This window comes from Rhinoderma darwinii, chromosome 11, assembly GCF_050947455.1.
Source record: "Rhinoderma darwinii isolate aRhiDar2 chromosome 11, aRhiDar2.hap1, whole genome shotgun sequence".
NCBI classification, from domain to species: Eukaryota; Metazoa; Chordata; class Amphibia; order Anura; family Rhinodermatidae; genus Rhinoderma; species Rhinoderma darwinii.
This window is the reverse complement of record NC_134697.1, coordinates 75,405,945-75,429,751: the sequence shown is the minus strand read 5'-3', so window position 1 is coordinate 75,429,751 and position 23,807 is coordinate 75,405,945. Positions and strand designations below refer to the sequence as shown.

General features: G+C 38.6%; 1 protein-coding gene across 1 annotated transcript in view; it reads right to left on the bottom strand.

The window, feature by feature from the left end:
* Positions 1 to 530: 530 nt before the first annotated feature.
* Positions 531 to 23,807, bottom strand: part of CDHR1 (cadherin related family member 1) — a 72,985-nt gene continuing 49,708 nt past the window's right edge. The window contains exons 14-17 of the mRNA XM_075841747.1: positions 21,932 to 21,999; positions 12,622 to 12,850; positions 11,398 to 11,652; positions 531 to 4,778 (exon numbers count right to left, since the gene is read on the bottom strand). Of these exons, the coding sequence (XP_075697862.1) occupies positions 4,224 to 4,778; positions 11,398 to 11,652; positions 12,622 to 12,850; positions 21,932 to 21,999 (1,107 nt within the window). The 3' untranslated portion in view covers positions 531 to 4,223. The remainder of the gene's footprint in view (positions 4,779 to 11,397; positions 11,653 to 12,621; positions 12,851 to 21,931; positions 22,000 to 23,807) is intronic.

Below are 23,807 nucleotides of genomic sequence, written 5' to 3'. Positions count from 1 at the left end.
TACGTGCAGAAAAGAAAAGCATTGTGTACATGAGATGACCTGGAATCTCATTTACTTTGCTCGTACTGTATTACGCTGAATATTTACCGCACGCAAATACGATCGGCAAAACCGCACGTAACACGCAACTTGTGCATTTGGCCTAAAGGAATTGTCTGGTATTAGAAAAAAGGTCCAATTTATTTTTTTTCCAGGAACTTCGCCACTTGTGATAGGGCAATCGAGCATTCATGTGAGCGCTGATTGCCTGGGTAAACAGGGCAACAATCAGCCGATGAACTGGCAAACAATAAAAGCACCGATAATCTTGAATGGGGATGAGCTGCAGTACCAGACACAGCTCATGGACAAGAGCTGTGCGGTTTCTGGGGAAAAAAAGCAAACCTTTTATCTAACGCCACCTTCTTCGAACATTATTGTACAGCGAATGGGTGGAAAATCAAAGAAACACATTTTAAATGGATTTAGAAAGTTTATTGGTTATAACATAACAGATTATTTCCACAACATATATGTAGAAGTTATCTTTGAAATAAAATATGCATTCACCTACATGGAAATCGTATACACGGATTTAATAGTAGAAATTTGGGTATGGATGTAATGGAGTAACAAAGTGGCTCCGGGGTAGAGGAGCATTGAGAACTTCTACTGAACGCATGTTTCTTTCATTGACATTTCCATAGGAGTGATAGATCTTGAGCTAATTGGGGTTATATGTCCCAGTATAGTATCCAATACAGTCAAACAAGTACCCCCATAAATACATTATACTAGAGATATAACATGTTGTCTTAACAGCAGTATAGCATGTATCAAGTGATTCCAATATGTAAAGTTTTCAGTGCTGTTAAACATTTAGGTCTTTATAGTGCATGACAATTTCAGTTCAACCCAATTCGTTTGATTATTCTAGGAAATGTATTGATTTAATTAGTTTTGAAAATCTATCCAAATGCCCCAGATCTTTAAATATTTATCACAATTTCTTTTTTCATTTTTCTTTTATCTTTTCCTTGGTCTAGTTTAATGTTTCAAAGTTATTGATCTTACATGCTTCATTGACCCATTCTCTAATGGAAGCGGTTATTTTTTCTGTCCAGTATATAGCATTAAGAAGTTTCGCAGTTCTTATAAGATGTGGAGTGATTAGATGCTTGGTACATGCCATTTACAGGTCAAAAAGTTGTGTAAGATTAATTTAGAAGTGAAGAGTCTTTAAAAAGTTTGTCTTCTAGGCCATGTTCATACATGGCGGAAAATTTTCTGCTGAGGATATGTACTTACGTCCCCAAAAATCTGCAATTTAGAGGGCTGCGGATGCTGCGGATTTGATAGCTGCATTTTTTTTTTAGAACTTTTTCCTCTAAAATTGCTTGTGAAAAATTCACACAAAAATGGAACACCTATAGCATGCAGAGAGCTCTAAAAAGATTGCTGTAAAACTTGCTCAAACCCACAGTAGTCAATAACACTGCATCAATGTCTGCTGTCAACACGATTAAAAGGGGTTTTCCCTCTAATCGCTAGGATATGCCAATGGGGTCAGACTGCTGGAACCCCGACTGATCCTTAGAATGAAAGGGCCGCAACACTAATTAAGCAATGCAGATTTTTCGCAGTTATTCCCCTGGCAACAATGCTCCTGGCCACCCGCTGCACACAGCTTCATTCAGTTGATGGGCAGGAGAAATGCCGAAAGGAACTTTGTTTCCTCGCTCTTTGGATTGACCGAGGGCCCAGAGGTTGGAGTTTCACTGATCATAATGTTATGGAATATCCTAGCAATATGCCATAAGATTATGTCATGGGAATACCCTTTTAAGCGGCAACCGCCCCCCCCCCCTTATTAATGTGGCCAAAAAAATTACTGTGCAGTGCCTAGTAGAAAAACTACCCAGAATGCAAATCACCACAAGAAGCTCTGCACATTGAGCCAGCAAGGAATGCTGGTAGATTTTGGCTCTGAAGTCTTCAGAATTGTGAATACAGTTCTGGATTATATTATAGTTTGTAGCTCACAATCAATGCAAGTTATTAAAGGTTATTCAACTTTTTATGAAGAGGACTTATATGTACAATGATGTTCAAAGGCGATCATGGCCTTTAAAAGGTTTTCCAGTAATATGCTACTTATTAAATACATACATCTGTAGCTTTAAGTAAAAGACATTTACCAATGGGTAATGATTAAAAAAAATTCCATGCTAACCCTGCTCCCAAAACTCTGTGGATGCATGTAAACAATGTGGATAATGTGTCATCCAATGTAGAACCCCGTCCAGTGTTCATGTAACCTAGTCATGTGACCACTTCACCCATTGGCTTTGTGATTAGATCATGTGACTCTTGAATAGGACATCACATTGGACGATACTGAACCAGCAACAGCATTGTTTCTGGGGTTTGGGTATGGGGAAGGGTAAGAGCTTTTAGTGATTTCATAAAGTGTCTGTACATTTACGAATAAAAAGAAAAAGATATTGCCTATTCCCTGAACACCCCTTTAAGTATTAACATTAAAAGAAAAGTAACATGAAAACCTTCGTAATAATCAGGTTTTATTACACAAGCTCCGTCTTGAGCTACTCAAGTGCTTAGTTCAACTGTACAGCAGCAATACCAAAAAAAATGATTGGGTTGATGGAAGAAATTATTTTACGCTTATCTTATTTACACCTCCACATCTGTGGGTATGAAGTTTGATATGTTTTCAGAGCTGTTGAGATACTTAATTGTTTATGTATTTATTTTTCTTGACAGTTATGAGAAGTCTTTCATTCTGTAAAATACAATCTTTAACAATTTTTTGCAAAAGGATTAAAGAACTGAAAACACATGTAAATGTATTGCTGTAGTATAAACCTGTCCTATGCTCATAGTGAATATTTCAAATGTATAACCATATTTCCCAGTTATTTACATTATTATGTTAAATGTTTATCTTTAAAGTCTTCATTTATATTCCTGAAGATATTTTACAGAACCCACAATTTACAGTGCAGTAATGGACCCTTTGTGTTACTTTCCGGCCATACCACCTTAAATAACGAACACAGCTAATTAAGTGTTTTGCCAAAAATGCATTAACCAAGACAATATAGTCAGGGAGCAATGAATGGCCTGTCTTAAAACAAGATAAACATAAATAAAATAAGAACATTTTCTATAGATGCAGACTCTAGGGCTCATGCACATGGACGTGTTGGCGCTCAGTCTATATATTGTATATTAAGAGCCAAGCAGTGAGATCAAGAAAGCCCTTCTAAAAAGCTTGATATCACAGAACAACATCCGATTCCATTATTGCTATTAAATATACGACCCATGAACAGACCCATAATACCTTTGTGTGCACAGAGTCTAAGGCTAGGATCACACACACAGTTTCGATAGCGTTTTCTGGCTTAAGTTTTTGCTCAGTTTTTTTTAAACAAAGCCAGAAGTGGATCCGAGAGGAAGGAAAGGTATAAAAAAAAAGTAGACAAAATGCAGTTTCATCCAGCATGACTTGAATATCCTGAAATATGGTCCCGTGTACAGCTATGCATTTAAAACTTTCCAGTTCTTAGTTATAGCAAGACTAATGATCATGGGATTCCAATGACTAAAACCCGGAAGGTTTAAAACATTTAAGCTTACACTAGACCATATTTCATGATACTCCCTTGGAACATGTTTTAACGGAAGTTTAAAATAAAAGAAGTGATATTTTAACTGAGGAGTCTGAGGTGAAACTGCATTTTGTCTATGTCTACATTTACCTTGCCTGAAGCCAACAAGGGATCCGTGCCCCCGTAAACATTTAACATCTACCGAGATCTGTGAGCACAGCACAACCTCGCTTGACTTTCATAAAGAAAAGACTGATGCATCTCCTTCCCTTTTTGTCCACACATGTTTTTTGCTTAAAAAAATTATCCAAAAACGGCAACAAAACTGTGTGTGTGATCCTGGCCTGAGTGTTCACACTTTTGGCAGTTTACAGCCACCATGAAAGGTTTCAAATTAGACCGAGAAAATGAGAAGTAAGGCTACCTTTAGAATAGTGTGCGTTGAATTGTATGTTATATAGCTTCCTATATTTGTACTTTATACGTCTTTACATGTCATGATAGATCACGGCATGGCTTTCAGGCATTACACACTGCACGTAGATTCATAGTGTAACTTAACAGAAATAATTCAAAAAGATTTCCTTCACATTTCCGAGCTAGGATGAGCTAGTAAAAAGATATTGAACTTCCTGCCTTTTTCTTCTCCAGCATAAGTTTGAGTTCAGATACGAGGGCAGCGCTAGCACTTGGAACTCTCTGTTTCATTTGCTGATCAATAATCCGGGGTGTAAGAGAACCGGACACAGTAGGCAGACTCCACTCTGTCTTACTGGCTTTTGGTAGTAGGCGAGGGGGTGGAGGAGGAGAGGGAGCATTTGGTGTAAAAGTGGCAAACTGGCTGTTGTTATTTCCATTGTCGTTTTGAAGATCCGCTTCCACATCTTGCATGGTGAACTTCTCAGCAGAACCTGTGGACCTCTTGAACTTTAACCATTCAGTCCTAATTGTTCTAGGAGGATGGTCTGGTCTTCGTCGTCTAATTATCCTCCTTATGGGCATAACTTTATTAGACTTTTTGTTGCGCCAGAACATGGCTGTAGATATTAACACTGTAATGACCACCATAATTGCCATGACACCAGCTAGCACCCCTAAGGCTTTCATAGGGTTATCTTTACTTTGCATCAAAAAGGCAGCCACAGGCCCCTTGTGAAGAAGAGTCTGTAAAAGAGTACAAAGATAACATGTGACATACATACTGTCCTATCTGTATGTCTGCCACTTGGTCTCACAGTAAACTAGTTTTTCTAGTTCTAGTATGTGCTTTTTTCAGTATTCTGAATAGTTTAAGATCATGACACTCATTGAAAAACTTGAATTTCTACATCATTTTGTATTTTTAATAACTATTTAAATAATCGCATTAACATTTCTGAAGTTTACTTTAAAGGCTACAAGTGGGGTTAGAGGACACAATACTTCTAATTGTAAAATCATTATCTCTGTAATGTAAGAAGCCAAAAACAATTCCTGGATGTAACATGAAAGCTAACACATGAATAAGATGTACTCAGTACGTTACTACGAGTCTACCTTTTGTTTTCTTGTACTCTTTTACAGACAAGAAAGTTCTATTATAAAATATTATTACAATACATTAATGCAGACCAACTGTAATTGTGGTCATTTGGCATCTTGGAAGCACATAAAATCTGGTTCAGTTAATTAAGGGCCAGCTTTGGTGGGCCCCTTGTAATTTTTTTGACCCTGCCTCTAGGATGGATTTTTGATCTTTTCACACTTTTCCAGTACATGATGGTGGAAATCACCATAGTTATAGAAATGCTGGAGAGGACTGTACTCAAGCAAATTCCAAATATCATCCATGGTCGTTTTCTGAGACCCAATACATAGGACTTTACCCTTGATTTGATCTGGAAATGGCAAACATGAGAAGACGTAATGTGGGGAATGGAAGAGTGGTTGGAAAGAGGAAAACAAGGTAACAATGATTTGCAAAAATGATATAGTATGAAGTATAGTCTAACAGCTAAAATAAAAATGTTAGCTGCTGGCACATAGACAGTGCAAAAGGGAAAAGGAAGTGAACAATAGGCTCTAGGCCCATTCACATCACGTTTTTTGGCCCACGTTTCATGTATATACTGGGGAAAGTTCCCGACGGTTGTGACGGATGACTAACAGTGGCATCTGTCACTCATAGACTATTAAGGGATAGATTTAAAGTATACGTCATGAAAAGCTATTGAAAAGCTCATGACTTATACGTTTAACGGATACCTATGTCGTATGCCATACAATGCCATATGTCAGGCATGTTAAAAAAAACGCATACCGCGCAGTGCACTTTTTTTGCTGGATGCTGTTGTATGGAATTTTGTAGACTACTATGCTATTCTATACCTAAAAAAAACAATTGGTATACCTACTTATACCAGAATGACAGACAACACTCTTTTGGACTAGTTTAAAGTGTAAGTAGGGAGCTTTCCTGGCAAACACGCTAAACTTACATCTCAAGCATGATGTGAATATGGCCTTAATTGCCAGACCTAGAAATACCCATTGGGTTTATTTAGACTGATATTGGTCCAAAGTGCAACCTAAAATGTAGTTGTTGATGACAAAATGTTATTACAACATCTATGAGGCCTTTAGGTATACATAGATATTTTTCTCCTATACGATTGATGTATCCCTATGGGTTTGCTAGGGCATATCCAAAATAAGGGCATCAGTTGTAAGAACAATGAGAGATCGCCATAATTGATAAATATGCCTAGACATCAAAGTATCCTAATTTGCATTATCTGACCGGTTCATGATGGACATGCGCAGACGAGAGGGACGTCAAGGGTGAAGGGCATGTCCTCTATGATAATTATGCATTGTAGCACACTCTTTTTTCGTATCACTGCATTTCATAATGCAATTATTGTTAAAGTATACAGTTAGATTGACTATGCATAATTGCTCTCTATGTTATATTTACATATTGAACACATTTTTACATATTTTACACTTGTATAAAATAATTTATTGTTTGATATGTTTGATATATTAATTAGTGATCACATGCTTTGCTGTGTTATTCATACATCAATGATTGGTGCACTTTTGTAATGCTTGAGAGAGACTCTACAAAGGGTTAAAAGGATCATAAATTAGGGTGCTACATTCGCATCTAGTTTTTGGCATCCGTCCCCCATAAACTCCCATGATCAAAAAAGTTATACTGTGCAGTATACCTTTTTTTGTGAGATCCCTCAGGATGGAATAGCGTAGCTTACTACCCTATTACACAGTTAAAAAACTGACAAATAATAGCCAGACGGAGGCCAAAAGAATACTCTTTTGGCCTTTGCCGGGCGAATGAAGCCCTGTGGACATATTCAGCATGTATGTCTTTAGCTTTTTCGACGTACATGCTAAACGTAGGGCACAAACGTGATGTGAAGGGGGCCTGGGGGACAAGGAGAAAGATATATGGTACATACTGTTCACCAATTGATGACATTCTCCAACAGAAAAAAGCAAATGGAAGCACATAATACGAATGATTTAAAGAACATGCAGGATTCTTCATCAACTGCGTGTTTACATGTGATTCTTTATATATGTATATATATATATATATATATATATATATATATACATACATATATATATATATATATATACACATATATATGTGTATATATATATGTATATATATATATATATATGTGTGTATATATATATATATATATATATATATATATAAAGGGTATAACAGACAAATTCCCACTTCAGGAGAACCACATTTTTCATTTGCTACGTAGTGGCGTCTGCATGCGCCCGAAATCCTGCTCCCTTGTGGTGGCCAATGACCGCACGATTTTGGCGGGCCAATTGACTTTCCAGGCAAGATCGTGCGAATATTGGTCACCACAAGTGAGTGAGGTTTTGGTGGCATGCGGACGCCGCTATGTGGGACCGTATCCTCACAATTGTTTGTTGATTAACACCATTATAAGTCATTATAGGTTATTATAGGGGTTGGAGATACATTTGTCTTATATAGAGTTCTAACTCCCCACATAGCCATAGAGCTAAGTGATACAATTTTGAATGCATGCAACCACCACTAGATGTAGGAAACTAAGTACAAATGCATACAGCTCCTTTTGAAATGAATAATAAATATTACTTTAGTAAGCTCTTAAATGTATCATATGGATGGCTGTAGACAGTCAGAATTAAATTTTTAAAGTGGGTTGTCCAGACTGATTCCTATAGGTCAGGCTTCGCTAGCCCTCTTATTAGTGTAGAAATCTCTGGGCAGCCACTCATTTCTCCTACAATGAAAATGTAAAATTACATAGCGCCCATACAAATAAATGGGTGACCCTGCAACACATACTGAAATTGAGTACTCCAGAGTGAGAAGTGGTCTATCTAGAAGCTCTCCACTCGGGCTCATAGAGAGAGGTCCAATGTGTGGGACCCTCCTCAATGATGTCCATATGCCCTAATTGGGAATATGGACAGGGGTTGTGCAGATAGAACTCCTTTATCTTTATGGCTGTGTGAAGGTACACAATGGATTGGGACCTCTATAACAGAAAATGGAGCTCCAACCCCTATCATGAAATTTATCAGAACATAATTTTGGACCTTCAAATTTAAATGATTTTCAAAGATATGAGATGTCGCACAAAACAGTTAAATTACATATTGAGCTTTGCTACATATGTTTAAATCATGGAGTAAGACTTGAGTGGGCCAACAACTTAAAGAGGCTCTGTCACCAGATTATAAGTGCCCTATCTCCTACATAATCTGATCGGCGCTGTAATGTAGATTACAACAGTAGTTATGAGCAATTTTAGATTTATGCTAATTAGTTTCTTAATAGACAACTGGGCGTTTTTTTACTTTTTACCAACTGGGCATTGTGAAGAGAAGTGTATGACGCTGACCAATCAGTGACCAATCAGCGTCATACACTTCTCATTGTTCCAGCCCATTGTTACATTGTGATTGTGCAGTGAAAGAAGCCGGGCTGGAACAATGAGAAGTGTATGACGCTGATTGGTCACTGATTGGTCAGTGTCATACACTCCTCTTTACAACGCCCAGTTGGTAAAAAGTAAAAACACGCCCAGTTGTCTATTAAGAAACTAATTAGCATAAATCTGAAATTGTTCATAACTTTGTAAAAAATTATGTTTTTTCAAAATAAAAACCACTGTTGTTACCTACATTACAGCGCCGATCAGATTATGTAGGAGATAGGGCTCTTATAATCTGGTGACAGAGTCTCTTTAAAGGGGTTTTTCGATACCTATAATTATTTTTGTTTAACCTTGCATCAATTATTATTTTCTATATTAAAAGCCCCTTAATATAGTTTTAAAAAAAAAAAATCTTTAACCATTACTCTACATTGTTGACTTTAGGATGTTTATTTACCTCTGTGTGTTTTTTCCGGTCATTCGAAATAGCAGCCCCTAGTTTCTAAACAGAAGCTAGTGACTTGCGCATGCACAATGTATTTAGTGCGCATGCGTGATTCAAATACACCTTTTTTGAAACGAGCACTCGCTGGCTCACTAAATAGACGTTCAGCCTACTTCCGTTCGTAGAGAAGTCCACAAGTGAAGAACATAGAAAACCGGTCGACAGGTCAGCGGAAGAGAAAACTTGAGATGCATGCGGAGTCTTGTGACACTTCTCACGAATAGAAGACATCAACATCTTTGCATCGGTGAGTATATTAGAAAGTTAGTTTAATACATATTTAAAACGGTTTGCAACATAGTTTCACAAAGGTGGAAAACCCCTTTAAGATTAAGTCCGATCAATCGTACCTCGTTTCGTTTGTATGGATTATCCAACTATCAACATGTTAGACTGAACTGACAAATCAGGGACGCAGTTTAAAAAAATGTTGTAGAAAAACAGAATGTGCTTGCGCAAAGTGGTTAACTATCAGCTGAAAGTGGTCATAAGCAACAGTAATAAGATGGAAGACAGTACTCACGGACTGTACAGACATGGAAACATTTCAGAACTGGTGAAGTGTGCATTTACCATAGAGGCAGTGTCAATGTGATTTCTATTAAATGGAACCGCTTTCAGGAAATCCCAGGTCTAAGTTCACCACACCAATAGTAACAATTAACCAAAAGGTAGACTACAAAAATAAATTTTTCCCAGGTCTTGGCCTTAAAAGCTTGGGATTTCTCACCTTGCTAAGATTGATCAATAAAGTGAATGTCTTTTGTAGTTCTCATTCAAATTCTTAAAACAGAATAAATGCAATAAATACATGATCACACAAAACTATGTTGTTTTTAATAGGAATTAAGTGAAATCATTTTAGCGGTTGTTTCATGACAAGAAAGCCTGTCCATATATCCTATTAGGGGATATGGACATCATAGACGAGGGACGCCCTGCTTATGAATCCCCTGTATAAGATAAAACAGAGCCTGTTCATGCCTTACATCAGGGGTAAGCAAGCTTTGTCACTCTAGCTGTTGTGAAACGACAACTCCCAGCACCTGCCATGGCATACTGGGAGTTGTGTTTCTACAAGAGCTGGAGTGAAAAAGGCAGCTGACCCCTGCATTACATGGTCAACCATTAATTTGAATGGCTGCCATATAATGCTACATTTTCTGTTCAGTGGCCGCTGCCGGACCCACTGTAATCACCAGATAGATAGGTCGGCATCTATTTTAAAGTGGGTTATTTTTTGTCAGGCAACCCCTTCAAGTATCCTTGATACCTATAAAAGTGGCCATACAGGAGAATCTATCCCCCGAATGCATTGGGATTCTGTTTTTAAAAGGATCTTTCCAGTTGATATCAGATGTGCTGGAACTACATAGGAATTTCTCAACCCCAATTATTAAGTAAGAAGTCCTTTATAGACTTTAGAGATAAGTGACATTAAAAAGGCTCTGTCACCAGATTTTCAAACCCCTATCTCCTATTGCAGCAGATCGGCGCTGCAATGTAGATAACAGTAACGTTTTTTTTTTCAAAAACAAGCATTTTTGGCCAAGTTATGACCATTTTTATATTTAGGCAAATGAGCCTTTCTTAAGTACAACTGGGCGTGTTTAAAGTTATGTCCAAGTGGGAGTGTATTGTGTGCGTACATCTGGGCGTTTTTACTTGTTTTACTAGCTGGGCGTTGTGAATAGAAGTGTATGATGCTGACGAATCAGCATCATCCACTTCTCTTCGTTAACACCCAGCTTCTGGCAGTTCAGACACACAGCGTGTCCTCGCGAGATCACGCTGGGACGTCACTCACTTCCTCCCACAGGAACTTCATCGAGTCGGATGAGCGAGGACACGCTGTGTGTCTGAACTGCCAGAAGCTGGGTGGTAACGAAGAGAAGTGGATGATGCTGATTCGTCAGCATCATACACTTCTATTCACAACGCCCAGCTAGTAAAACAAGTAAAAACGCCCAGATGTACGCACACAATACACGCCCACTTGGACATAACTTTAAACACGCCCAGTTGTACTTAAGAAAGGCTCATTTGCATAAATATAAAAATGGTCATAACTTGGCCAAAAATGCTCGTTTTTGAAAAAAAACAAAAACGTTACTGTTATCTACATTGCAGCGCCGATCTGCTGCAATAGGAGATAGGGGTTTGAAAATCTGGTGACAGAGCCTCTTTAACTATGGCAGTCATATTTAACAGATAATTATAGCTCACTTAATTCCAATAAAAACAACCATGTATCTGTTGGTTGGCAGTTCACGGTAATGTTCAGTATATCAAACACATAATGCTATCCAGGACTTACCTCTTCAGTGACATCAATCTTGACCACTGCAGTGGTACTGAATGATGGAGAACCTCTGTCCTTTGCCTGTACAACCACAGACCACTTGCAGTTTTTGTTACGAGTAATGTTCTGAATTACATCCAGAGATCTAATATAGGACTTGAGTTTTATTTCACCAGTGTTTTGGTCTATTTCAAATACATTATCTGGATCAGCTTGCATAATGGAATAATTTACAATATTGTTTGGTTCTTCTGCATCCTGGTCTGTTGCCTAGAAAGGACAGTATTGATTTTAGTAGGAAAATATAAAAAATATCTGCGGATATAAACAGCATGTAGACTCTTTTGATCACACTTGCGCTGTGGTTTCTGTTGATAACGGAAACCATGAGACATAGCCGTATCCGACGCACAGAGCCTCTCACGCAGTGTGAACACAAGCCAGGTAGTCTCTTGTTCGAGGCAGAATACCATAATATAATGGTTTTAGATTTATTTTAACAGTGTTTTCTGAATGTTTATAAAAACAGTATTAACAGTTAAAAGTGAAACTCTGCTCTGGGGGCAGAAACTAAATAGGTAAAAAAATGTAAGCAAACAAAACTGCAGCTCTAGTGCTGTTTAGAGGGGTACTTTATTTTTCTCAATATTTGGGCTCACATAAATAATTATAAGATACATTAGAAAATGTAGCCATACAGGTTAAAAAAAGAAAAGCATATCCTCATTTTTATAGGGTTACAAGGACCATAGTCCTTTCCGGTCTCATTGAATTGTGGGCAATGTCATGTAGGAATGGGGACCCTCAATGACTCAAAAAAACAAAGATCCACGGTCCTAAATGTAGGGCATGGGAAGAGATGCTGAGCTCAAGGACACATTGTTTTATATTAAATTAATGTAACAAGTTGTTTAAATGTTGCTAGGGAAAACCTGTGAGTCCTTCTTCCCCCACCTCAGAGTGATTGACTGCTTTCCTGTATGAGTATGTATACAGGGAGAGCTGTCAATCAGCAGTGTGTGGCTGGAGAAGCAGGACTCGTCAAGAGTTTTTAAAGGCTTTTTTTTTTTACTTGAATTAATCCATAGAAAACGGTATATCCCCAATCTCAGTAATTCCCCCTATATTATATGTGACCTTCAGATAGGGTAGCATAGGAAACCCAAAAGAGCCACTTTAAATTTTATTATGTACACAATAGAAAGGAAAATCCACTTAAAAAAATAAATAAATGCTTACCTCTATTTTTACTGGGGTGCCAATAACCATAGTTCTTTCCTGAATATTCTCATTGAACTCTGGGCAATGGTCGTTAATGTCTAAGACCGTGACAAACACTTCAGCTAAGCTGTACTTCCCTTCAGTGTCCTCGGCTTTGACATAAAAGTTATACTTTGAATTGTCCTCAGCATCCAGGGTGGCCCAAGGTTGTGTATATATTATCCCAGTTGAGGGATGAATAAGAAAGCTGGAGAACAAAAATACCAAAACATATTTAATCTGCCAGTTGTGATTCCTAGAATCATTGTTCATCCAGGAGAGCAATTTATCTGCATTATTTTGCTCACTCTCAATCAGAGAGCAGTAATGTCTGCCTAGGAACAAGGATACCTAAGGGCTATCACACACTCATTGCATATGGATCAGTTCACTTGTTTTTCTTCCCCCCAAAAAAAGGAACTGTTGCCAGGTTAGTAAAGAAAGAAATCATTCCCAAATCTTTTGTCCCTATTTTGGTTAAAATTTTAGAACTTTGAATAACTCAATGGAACACAATAATTTTTTACTGGCAGAAACAATAAAATATATTATATGCAATGCAAACAATGTTTTTGAGAAATTATAGTGATCTTATATGTTTTATAAATTCTATTGTTATGACATTCTTAAGCATTAAAAGGAAGACAATGAGACCAGCGAGGGACCAGAGGGAAATAGTATACATAGCAGATCAGTATACTGAGGACAAAGTCTTTATAGTTTTAATAAAGATTATTTGTTTAATGCCGAAGCCTCAGTAACATAAAATTCTAATATACGATAGCGTTCAAATAGGGGGAGTTAATTTCCCAAACTCTACATTTACATAGTTACATAGTTAGTACGGAAAAAAGACACATGTCCATCAAGTTCAACCAAGGGAAAAAGGGAAGGGATGAAACAAAAATTCTACACATTGACATCGGAGCTGATATTTTTTGTTGTTCTAGGAAATGATCTAAGCCTTTTTTAAATCCATCTACTGTCCCTGCTGTGACGGCTCCTGCGGTGACTATTCCATAGATTCACAGTTCTCACAGTAAAGAAGGCTTGTCGCCTCTGCAGATTGAACCTTTTTTTCTCCAGACGGAGAGTGTGCCCCCTTGTTTTTTGAGGGGGCTTTACATGGTACAAGTTTTCACTATATTTTTCGTATGTGCCATTCATATATTTATAAAAGTTAATCATGTCCCCTCTTAGTCGTCTCTTTTGAAGGCTAAATAGGTTTAATTATTTTAATCTTTCCTCATAACTTAGATTCTCCATGCTCCTTATTAGCTTTGTTGCTCTTCTTTGTATTTTTTCCAACTCCAGGGCATCCTTTCTATGAACTGGAGCGCAGAACTGAACTGCATATTCTAGATGAGGCCTAACTAATGCTTTGTAAAGTGGCAATATTACATCCCTGTCCCGCGAGTACATGACTCTTTTATTACATGACAATATCTTGCTGGCCTTTGAAGCAGCTGATTGACATTGCATGCTCTTATTTAGTTTATGATCTACAAGTACACCCAGATCCTTCTCAACAAGTGATTCCCCCAGTGTAGCTCCCCCTAGGACATATGATGCATGAAGATTGCTGGTACCCAGATGCATAACTTTACATTTATCTACATTAAACCTCATTTGCCGATTGGATGCCCAAACACTCAGTGTGTCCAAATCAGCTTGTAATTTACGCACATCTTCCATAGACTGAACAATACTACATAGCTTGGTGTCACTAGCAAAAATAGAAAAAGTGCTATTAATCGCATCCTCTATTTCATTAATAAATAAGTTGAATAATAGTTGTCCCAGCACTGAACCCTGGGGTACACCAGTTATAACCGGGGACCATTTAGAGTAGGAATCATTGACCACAACTCTCTGGATACGGTATGTGGCGGAACGGGAGTGGTGATCTGCCACCAAGTGTCAGATCATGTCAGTCTTTCCCACCCGTACCGCCTTTAGACAGTTGTTCTTAAATGAAGTGATCGGCCCCTGTATCATCCCTATACTCCCCTCTATTACCCTCCTGGTCTCTCCCATTATTCCCTTCTATCTCCCCTCATAGAATTTCCCCTTTTGGACCATTACATGCACAGGAGGCGTCGCTGTTGTCGCATGACAGTTGGTAGGATAAAGCAGTTGGAGGATTGAGTCAGCCAATTTTTTTACAAACGGGGTATCCTGGGTGCAAAGCAAAGTAAAGAAAGCAAAGTATTTATCATCAATCAATAGACTTTATCACAGCAAGTGGTATGTGTACTGAGCCCCCTCTGTGTCTCCCTCAAATAAACACGCTGTTTTAACTATTAAACTACTTTCTGTGTCCGCCTAGATTATTTCACCCACAACAGCGATACCGAGCACCCGATATCACCCTTAGCCAATTTTCAATCCAATTACAAACTATACTTTCTAAACCTATAGTCCTTAATTTACCCATTAGACCTCTATGAGGGACAGTGTCAAATGCCTTTACAAAGTTCAAAAACACTATATCCACAGCGGCCCCTCTGTCTAGGCTTCTGCTCACCTCTTCATAAAAACAAATCAGGTTGGTTTGACAACTTCTGTCCTTAGTAAAACCCTAACTACATTAACCCAGCTACTTGCCTAGTCCTGCTGACCTATGTCTTCACCCTCCATATCTACCCCACTAACTGCGTGCTCAGTGAGCAGCATGCTCCACTCAAGATTGTCTATCGCCCTCAGTGTTGCATTTTGCTCCTCCAGATCTCTAATGCGAGCTAATAGGTGAACAACATGCTCACATCTGCCACAGAGGTATTCACCCTGGAACTCTGGCTCCAGTCACGCATACATATGGCAAACTGTGCACTGAAGAAAACCTTCAACCTTGCTACCCATTATCCCAGTTACAAAAAAACAGTGAACAATTCTAAAAGTAAAAGAAAAGAAGAGTACTTACTGGGACTTTAACTCCTCTTTTCAATTCCGGTTTAATAACTCCACTTATTATACAAGCCACGTAGTCAACCAAGCCCAAAATAGAGCAAGCCAACAGGGTCAAAGGTTTTGAGACTGACACACATTTTGGTTTTCACAAAGTTTGCTGCTTCAGTTTTTATAGTGGCAATTTGCATTAACTCTAGATTGTTATGAAGAGTGATCAGATGAATTGCAATTTATAGATTTATGCAAATTTTTTCTAAATTCCCAACAGGGCGTTTTTTTTCCGTTTAACCTAGTGAGCGTTGTAAAGAAAAGTGTATCATGATGACCAATCAGCGTCATACACTTCTCTTCATTCCAGCCTAGCTTTATTCACAGCACAGTGTAACTTCCTCCCGCAGTTCTTCACCGAAGCGACGGGAGAATGACTAGACATTGCCTCCAGCCATGCCAGGACGTTTATTCTTCTCAGCAGTAGCCCTGGCACGGCTAGAGGCGATGTCTGGTCATTCTCCCGTCGCTCCGGTGAAGGAACTGCGGGAGTAAGTCACGCTGTAAACAAAGCTGGGCATGAATAAAGAGAAGTGTATGATGCTGATTGGTCAGCGTCATACGCTTTTCTTTACAACACCCACTTGGTTAAACGAAAAAAAAAATGCCCAGTTGGGCATTTAGAAAAAAATTGCATGAATCTAAAAATTATCAGAACGTTGTCAATAATAAACGTTTTAAAAAAAACAATACAGAAGTTATCAGCATCAAAGTGTTTATTAGATTAGGTAGGAGATAGAGAAGTATTAAACTGGTGACAAAGCCTCTTTAATCACAAAAAAAAAAATAACACTGAATTTCAGCCCTGCCAAAAAATGACCTGCTAATATAATTTCAGTGATCTTCTCGTTAGCTCTGGAGAAAGTGTTAATGAGGACAAAGCTGTAGGGGAGAAAAATAAAAAATGCATGGCGCCACCATAGTGCTGATAAAATAATGTTTAAAGGAAAAAAACAACAAAAGGTGAGGTATAATGAGGACAAAGCAGCTGATATCACTCTGTCATGCTAATTGAATTATAAGACCAGGCTGGTTGCTTTAAAAGGGGGATGGTGCTTGAAATCATTGTCTTCTTCTGTTAACCATGGTTATCTCCAAGGAAACACATGCAAGTCATCATTCTCTTCATCAAAAGGGCTTTACAGGTTAGATATTGCTGCTTGTAATTTCCCCTAAATCAACCATTTATCGGAAGTAAATATGACTAGCATATCCATCTTTGTCCCCTATCTTCGAAAGGCTGTTCTCTTACATTTTCTCACATTTTTTGATTTTAGCCAATAGACAGCATGTGCAGAGATAAGGGTATCGATGCAAGCCAGGCCACACCCCCTCAGACATCTCGTTTATTGGCAAGTACATTACACAACATGGAAGGTGCTTGATATTTTATGTAATTTAAATGATTTTAAGTTATCCAGTCTTCCAGGGAAGTAAATATTTCAGAAAAAGTTCCTTATTGTAAAGTGACTGACCTCTCTAGCATGCACAAGCCCAGGTCATTCTGGGGATTGTGTTACAAAAAGAAAGGAATAAGCCACTTAAACAAAGGCATGTTACTTCAGTCACATAAAAATGAATGGGTCCGTAATTTATTCGTAAAAATGCTGATAAATTGCGGACACAAAAGCACAGTCGTGTGCACTCAGATAACTAACATAGAGAGACCGGAGGGGGTGTGTATTATTGGTTTTGACATTTATGCAACTGATAAAACAAATAAACCAGAAAAAGAAACAAGTCACGACCAAGTAATTGAAAAATTACAAACAATCTTTATTACACTCAATTAGACACAAAGAAAACACATAACAACAACTGTACACAGTAAAATAACATGAACCCTCGTAAGAAGATGGAATCAGAATATAAAAGCAGCCTTGGTCGTGACTTGTTTCTTTTTCTGGTTTGTTATATTGGTCACTAGGACCACTGGTATAATTTGGGGCATTGTTCGGTTTGATAAAACAAATAGTTAAATGTTACATTTTGAAAATGCAGAATAAGTCTGAAATTTGCAGACGCTTCATCCCCTGCTGACTTCCTGAGCACACTAAATTACATTAACACAATGTTCAATGTCGAAAGAAAAAAAAAACATGTCTATATTTAGTTTTGCCACCTTTAAAAAGTGGGAAAATCAGAATAAATTGCCACAATTATTTGCTCTTCTCCTCTATGTATGCAGTTGGAGCAGCTGTCATATTCAGTTATCAGCATTCCAGCGGCGTAGACAGCCCTCCCCCACTCTGATCCAATTAACAGCTTGTACCAAGGTTTTAGTAAGAAATACATGTAAGTCACCAGTGAATAGCAGTGAGGTACATGTGCTTGTAAGAAAACTAAAGCATGTTTTCATCACTATGAATTCTCCTTATGGGTGTTATTAACAGTGATGTTATGGTAATTTTCACATGCGCAGGTGAATGTATAAAAATCTTGTACACAGGAATGAAGATATTTTAGTGTTTTTTCTTGTTGGACAATGAAACTTAATTTCCACTCTTGCTTTAAAGGGAGGCTGTCACCAAGATTATGCTAAACCAGGCAGCATGACTTAGTGACAAGTCTGTCAAACATAATCCACTATGTTCAACTCTAAAGCGCAGCTGTGTTTTACAAAAAATATAGTTTCAACATTAGGTCGTGCCAGCGTTATGTGCCATGCTACGAGAGAAATATCTGATGGGCTGCTCCAAGGCCTGCATTAGCACCCGGGGGGGGGGGGGGGGCCCACTGCCCTTGGGTGGGCCCACTCGGCTGCCAGGTGCTTTACGATGCCGTCCTGGATCCTCCAGGAGCGGAATCCCCGATCAGAGCGTTGCCGATGCTCTGGTCGGAGATTCAGCTCCTAGAGGGAGCCCCTGACTTCACTATCCATATATGGACAGTAAAGTCAGACACTCCTCCAGGAGAGAAATCCTGGCAAGAGTGTCGGCAAAGCTCTGGCTGGGGATTCCACTCCTATAGTGAGCCCGAATGGTGCTATCTACAGGGGGTGCACATGTGGCACTAGCTAAAGGGTGTGCGCATGTGGCACTATCTACAGGGGTGTGCATGTGGCACTATTTACAGGGGGTGTGTGTGGCACTATATACAGGGGGTGTGTGTGGTACTATCTACAAGGGGTTGTGTGTGGCACTATATACAGGGTGTTGTGTGTTACACTGTCTATAGGGGGCTGTGTGGCACTATCTACAGAGGGCACTCTGGCATTATCTACAGAGGGCACTGTATATATGGGGGCACAAACTGGGAGCCTAACTTCTATATGGTGAAATAAAAGGGGGCCTAACTTCTATATGGGGGCACAAACTGACATTTTCTACCGTTTTACTGCAGCTGTAAGTACCCCTGCAAAGAGGCCCATTACATCTGTGTAGCCCAAGGGCACACATAAACCTGGAGTCGGCCCTGGGCTGTTTCCCTCCATCTTTCTTTGATTGAAACTTGAAGGTAAACTTTTCAGGGGACACTTATCCCGGAGCCCAGGGTGCAACTAAAGTGGTTCCAGGGGTAGCAGTTGCACATGGGCCCGATTGCCTGAGGGTGCCCAAAGGCTCCTTTGTTACATAAGAAGATATCAATATTTTAAATGGCACATTGTAGGTTGAAGGCTCACTTTCTGATTTTGCACTAGGGGTTAAAGGGATTTTCCCAGAATCCTAATTTATCATCTATCGACAGGATAAGTGATCATTTTCTGATCACTGGGGGCCCCACCGCTGGTACTCCCGCCAATCATGAGAACGGGGGTCCCAAAACACCATATCTCAACCGCTGTGAGAGGACATTGAATGGAGCAGCGAGCATGCGCGCTGCTGTGGATTGGTCATAATTTATGACTGGAAAAACCCCTTTAAAAGTATGTTTTCTCCAAAATGTTACAACGCTTTAAAGTTAAAAATAACTGATAATAATCGTAGGACCTGTCCCTAAGGCTATGTTCACATCTGCATTCTAACATTCTTTGCCGTCAAGAATAGAATAGAAGGCTGTACACGATGGGGTTTCTGTTATGAAAGGAATCCATAGCACAGATGTAAGCAGAACCTTGATTCCCTGGAACGCAGGAACATGGACACAGTCCCTTTAAGTGCGTAAAAAACCAATGTATATTCTCCCAAAAAGTCAGGAAAGACATCCTGCACTTCCAGCTCAACAGATAAAACTGCAAATCTCGAATGTAAATCTACACTATTTAGATCTATTTGGATTATTTAGATTACTATTTGGATTTAGAGAGAGAACAGTCCAAGATCCACAGTACTGACCTGATCTTCCAGGACTCCACAAAGGCGTGATGAATGGAGCGATCTTACTTTATTCACTTCTACCAGATTGCTCACATGCAACTTCCCAGCTATCAGTAGAGGCAGAAGTGTTGGAGCGTGGAACAGGTACTGAATGGGCACTGCTCGCATTACTGCATGGACACTAAAACTGTGCTTTTCTACAAGGTGACACTATTGTGTAGACACTTTGAGATTCTAGTGTGGGGACAGTGTGCAATACACGGGCATCACTACCAGAGGTGTAGCCTAAAGTGCTCAGAACCTGATGCAAAATCTGACACCCAAATGTCAGGTGCCATGAATACACACGGCATAGAATGGATATACAGTACATGGCTATGATAAGCATTGCTACAATATTGTGCGCTTATTATGATCACAAAACCTCTGTATTGTGTTATACTGCTGTATTTATAGCACTTTCGTTTTCTAATTCAGCATATGAGTCTTTTGGACCCTCAAACCCCAGGGATATTGGAAACTCACTATTGTTTATAGTTTTGTTACTGATAACTGCTACTATAGGCATAGGCACAGAGGGTGACATTACTTTCTAAGGGGTGTGAAAAGGTATGTTATGGAGTGAGGCTTCAGATGATAGATGAGGTGTTGAGTTAAATCACTGCCTCATCTTCCACCCGAGAAATTTAAGATCAAGTAAGCATTCCGTAATTATGTAGGCAAAAATAGTACACATTTTGCCCATGTAAATTACAGTTACCTATAGTACAGATGCAAATAGACTTAAACAACAAAGTACGACACAGGTATCTGCTGAAAATACAAATACAAATGAAGATTGCAGGGATACCGGAGCCACTGATACCATAAAGCCAAAAGATCCAGATTTGTGTGCAGTTGACTTCTTCCAGGACTATTCTTATACATTCCTTTCAAGTTTTGGGCTACATCATTGATGCCTATAAAGGCTGTTAATCATATTTATTTACCCAATGGAAAATCAAATAGGAAGTACACTGAATTGTCACATGGGTACCAGTACTAATGTTAGATATATGATCAGACAATAATGAAAACTTTACAATAGAATAAACCATTTTAGGACCCATATAATCCATAGTGCCCATATAATAGTTCCAGTCATAGTGTCCACATAATAGCATAGACCTCAGTGCCATATGCTAGCCATAGTGTTCACCAAATAATAGCAGCCATATTATGCCACCAGTATATCCTGTATCTGTTCCAACATGCCATACTGAACTCCTTTTCTAGTTATAAACAAGAATGACTAGAGTAAATCCGTATAATCGGTAAGTTATACTAAACTAGCGAGCACTCTTCTGGGCAGTAGTGGTCTATGAATGACCTTTCCTGCCCAAACAGCAATGTCGAGACAGTACTGAAATGTGGCATTCAATGTATGTTCACACATACAAAAAGAATTGCCTGAAAATTACGAGGCTGTTTTTTTTTTCAAGGGAAAACAGCCTCTGATTTCAAGGCGTTTTTAAAGCAGAAAATTAAGCTTTTTTTAATTTGAAGCTTATTTTATGGGCTTTCTTTGAGGTTTTTTTTTGAAGTGTCAATGGCTCCAAAAATGCCCCAAGAAGTTTCATACGTGTTTTTTAATTCAGCAGCGTAAAAATACACCTTATTTGAACAGCATAGTGTATGGGACATTGTTTGCAGACTTAATTCAAGTGTATTTCGAAGCATAATACAAGGCTTTTACTCTCCAAAATAAGCCTGAAAATAAGTCGTGTGAACATACCCTTACATTTAACCAAATTCAACATGTGTACCCAGCACCTTGTCTCACTAGTGGGTTTAAAGAATAAACTAGAAAGACGGAAGTTTTACCATAATGACCAGGTATTTACTTGATCTTATTCATATAAAGAAAATATACCTTTTCACAACTGGTAATGCATAGCCAGTACAACTTTTGATAAAGATGTATAAGAATTAAGTAAATCCAATACATAAAAATAGGTAATACTTTTAATACAAGGTTAAACCACACTTAAATGTTATTTCACTAATAAGATTTATAAGAAAAATATTTTACTTACGGATCTGATCCAGCACCATAAATTGAATACTTGATTTCACCCCAAAGTCCTGAGTCCAGGTCAGTAGCCTAGAATACATAATTAACTCCTGTTACTTGCAGATCTTATCTTAATTAGTTAAATGTCAGGTATTAATAAAAAGGGGTTTTCTGCTTTAGACAAGTTGTTTTAAATACCCCAGTAGGGCGTTCTTAGTTAATATAGGGTGGGATCCACCTTTTAAAACTGAGAGCCGCTACAAAGAGTGGCTATCACTACGGAGATCCCAGGATATCTGTGTATTACGAAGTCTGGTTTATTGCCATTTCTCTAGTATAAAATTGGTATAAAAGTACAATAAATGAAACCTAATAATGTGACCTTTCTTCCCCCCTTTTGTGTTGTGTTATTTTATAAGCCAATACATTTATAAGAATCTATGACTAAAACTTTGCAGACATAAATCCGCAGTAAATTACTCTGTCTCCACAGGGTATGTTCTATGCAGGTTTAACATATGAAAAAAAGCAATGATGCAGAAGATCGTCTCAGAAAAAAACAATAATTTACTGAAGGAGTCAGCAGCTAACCTAGTAGCCACAACATGGTTGTACCATCGTACAGGTTAAAGTATACGTACCATTGCAGGAAACCAGAAGAATAAATGAATTAAAACCTTTTCTCAATAAACTTTCTATAGCTATTGTACGCCATTTCTTTAAAAAAAGAACTGCTACCCTCATTCTCCATACTGACAAAAAGCCTGTTTTCTTGTTGCCCACACTAATGGGCAGATCCATTTGTGGCTCCTATTCAGGTTGAGTAAATAAGGAAAAAGCTCCAAATCATTTATGCTGCTATAAAAAAAAAAAAAATTAAAATACACAGCAGGTACAATGTATTGTATGAAGCCTACGAGCGAACAACTCATATTTAAAATACTTACCTGTCTGTCATAACCTTTTCTTAATTATTTTTTCTTAAGGACTTAAAGGGGCTGTTCGGGGAACAAAAAAACATAAAAATACCTGAAATGCTTTTCTTATATATTCTTTATCCCCCCCCCCCCCCTGTTTGAGCAAAAAAAAAAATTACATTTTTTAAACTTTGCAGTTGGTTCGCATTCTGCAAAGCCTTGTTACTTCCAGTCACTAGGAAGTTTGCGAGCAGAGTGCGTGCCTCATCAAAAACGCTGTCTGTGCTCCAGAAAAGCAAATCTACACTTAGTAGGAGTTTATTTGCGCTACAATTTATGATGTTTTTCTAATGGAAATTATAGCAAATTTATTGTGCCACTGTTGCCCGCCCACTCCCACTAAGTCCCACCCACTTTATGTAAAAGTGGCAGAGGCGGCGTGAAAATAGAAAAGTAAAAAAATAGGTGCAAATTGTGACCGCTTAGAGGGCTTCACAAATTCCCCCATAGTGCACATGACAAACTTAATCAATTCAATGTTCAGTAAGATAAGCAATATATGTTTAGACCCTTTAAACCCTTCCCACGCTATCAGGGGCGTAGCTAAAGGCCCATGGGCCCCAATGCAAAAGTCCTTCTTGGGTCCACCCAACTTCTTTTCATGGACGACAGCCTGCAACTTTCAGGTCTATCGCTGGGTCTCCCAAGTGACCCAACAATGCAGCACTAGCAGCCAGGGGCGTGTGCATGTATGTATATATATGAGACAGCATAGCTATAGCACTAAGACTCTATAGCCATGGATAGGATTAGATACAGTGGCTCCGCAGACTGTATCACATATGATAGGCGTAAATAGAGCGGCTCAGCAGACAGTATCAATCAAATAAAGGATTGGACTCCTTGCTAAGATATGAGGTTCTGAGAGGGTTCAGGTCGGATCAACCCACCAAATATGTAGAAGAAAATAACCCAAGCACT